Source organism: Aureobasidium melanogenum, assembly GCF_000721775.1.
Source record: "Aureobasidium melanogenum CBS 110374 unplaced genomic scaffold scaffold_110, whole genome shotgun sequence".
NCBI lineage: Eukaryota > Fungi > Ascomycota > Dothideomycetes > Dothideales > Saccotheciaceae > Aureobasidium > Aureobasidium melanogenum.
The window spans coordinates 1-2,147 of NW_024470162.1; the positions used below are offsets into that span (position 1 = coordinate 1).

At 47.3% G+C, this 2,147-nt stretch overlaps 1 protein-coding gene across 1 annotated transcript; it reads right to left on the bottom strand.

The window, feature by feature from the left end:
- Window positions 1-641: 641 nt before the first annotated feature.
- On the bottom strand, window positions 642-1,381 carry M437DRAFT_70777 (uncharacterized protein; the record flags this gene model as incomplete). Its single annotated transcript, XM_041025575.1, has 2 exons — window positions 642-1,106; window positions 1,289-1,381. The coding sequence occupies 2 exons, from the start codon at window positions 1,379-1,381 to the stop codon at window positions 642-644; spliced, it is 558 nt and encodes a 185-aa protein (XP_040874496.1).
- Window positions 1,382-2,147: the final 766 nt, after the last annotated feature.

Here is a 2,147-nt window from a genome sequence, read left to right on the forward strand (position 1 = left end):
AAGAGTTCGGCCACGAGTGAGGAGGGGTGGCTGCGAGTCCTGATTCGCATAACTCAATGTGCAGGGGATTGATCAGGTAGCGACTTTCACCACTCCTCTCGATATGCAAGCACTGTTTCTGAACTTGGAGAAAAACACCATAGACGTCCGGTTATCGACAGCAATGATGTTATGCAGAGCTACTATGTAGCATGTCTTCAACATCTAGCATCAAATCCTTGGCACGGTTCGTCGGTGGAAATGTCCAGTACCTGTCTAGTTTATTGCCAAGTTGATAGTAAGTCGAAGTTGCTAGTAGGATTATGGTTATGTGGTACTCGACACAACAGCTATCTTCCGAAACACGGTCGTAGAGTCAAATCACATCTTTGATCAACAGCCATCATAGATGCAAATTGTACGTCAAATTCACCAATAACTTTGTAGTACAAAGACCTAAGTCGAACTTTGATTCACAACATGAACAGCCACTCATCACCATGATACTTCGCGGAGCTCACTGAGGATTCGTGCGATAATAATTTGTAGCATTCTAGAGGAGCAAGATGATCAACGTCTGTATTTGTATGGCCACAAAACTATCTAGGTCATCTAAGTCTGCTCTCCAAATGAAAACATATGGTTGGAGTTACACAGTACGGTCAACATCCTGTTGGGGATTGTCCGACGGCAAGTGGATAGACATATGGCCTCTCATCCATGGACCAGCCCGATATCCAATCCTCGTTGTTGACGTCAGGCAGCGATACTGTACGGAGGCATGAGTTTGGTCCAGCCTTCAGCTGCTGTGTGTTGGTACCCTTCCACGGTATCTGTTCAAGGAGTGAGACCACGACGGTAGGTTGGTAAGCAATACCCTGGTATGGCAGATATCCACACGTGTTGCTAGTCCCATCACATGGCGAAACCTGATTGTAGTCCCAAATATTCGCGCCATAGTTGGCAATCCAAGAGAGATGCGGTATAAAAGCGCTCGGCGGCTCTTGCGCCGCCCAAGGGAGGTAAAGTCGGTTGATCTGTACGCTGTTGTGGTGTAAAGACTCTTGGTTGTATGCAATCTCAGTGCCTGGATGCCCGAATTGAGAATTGTACAAGGATCTTCCATGCTGTGAAAGATCTTCAGTAGTCATTCCTAGCTCGATTCCCAGCGATTGATGGTCCGCTGATGATCCGTCGGTCGCGAAGTTCTCCATCCCCGGTGGTTCGTAACACTAAGTTTTTGCTGTGCTATACAATCCGGCTTCGGCTTGGACCTTGATACAGTGGTATCCCACGTTTTCGATCTTACGTGGACTTGATGACTGAGAATTCTGGTATCCCTTGTCGCTTTCAAGGCGCTTGCGCAAGAGTCTCTCGATACATGGTCGTTGTTTCGATTCATAGAGAGTGTCCTGGCGACAGATTTTTTTCCCTTACGCCTGCTGATGGTATTGTTTCTAAGAATAGTCCAAGACAAGCCAAGCCAGTGTTTCGAATACGGTGCGAATACTTCAGCCAGACTTTACCCGCCTTGTGCGATAACCTGCGGTCGCATGTTCCTACAGATGTTGTCCAGACTATGTTATCTCGCCGCCATGCATACATACCAATCTACGTTTAGCTCCAAACATGCTACAATCCATGCCAACCACGTCGTATGATTGAATGGAGTGACTACTGACGGATCAGCTCCACGTTGATGACCTATCATTGGTCCATGCTTGTTTTGCTACAGTAGCCACCAATACTAAGTGCTCCCCCGAGACCAGACATCACAGTAGGGCATTACAGGATCCGAGAAAGATTCAGGAGCTCAAAACGAGTGCTCTATGCTATGCAAAACCGAGATCTGATGGACTTGAGTTTGAGCTTCGTGCTAAGTCAAGACCGTGGTGGTCGATATATGGTAGCTCCTTCTCACCTTTCCCATACATCTATCTTCCCTCAGGGGTGGTTTTGTATGGAGCAACTTCTGAAAGACGGAAGGTGGGCGACATGATAAGCAGTAAGAGCTCATGATAGCGAACTGCGATAGGTAGCATATCTGTCAGGGTCGCCAGGGCAACGGTTCTATTTCCCGAACAAGAGTCACAACATTACATGCCAAGTCGAGCGTTTCCGGTGTAGATGTCTGGTTCGTAGATCTATCTGGGTCTCTGTTCAAGAAG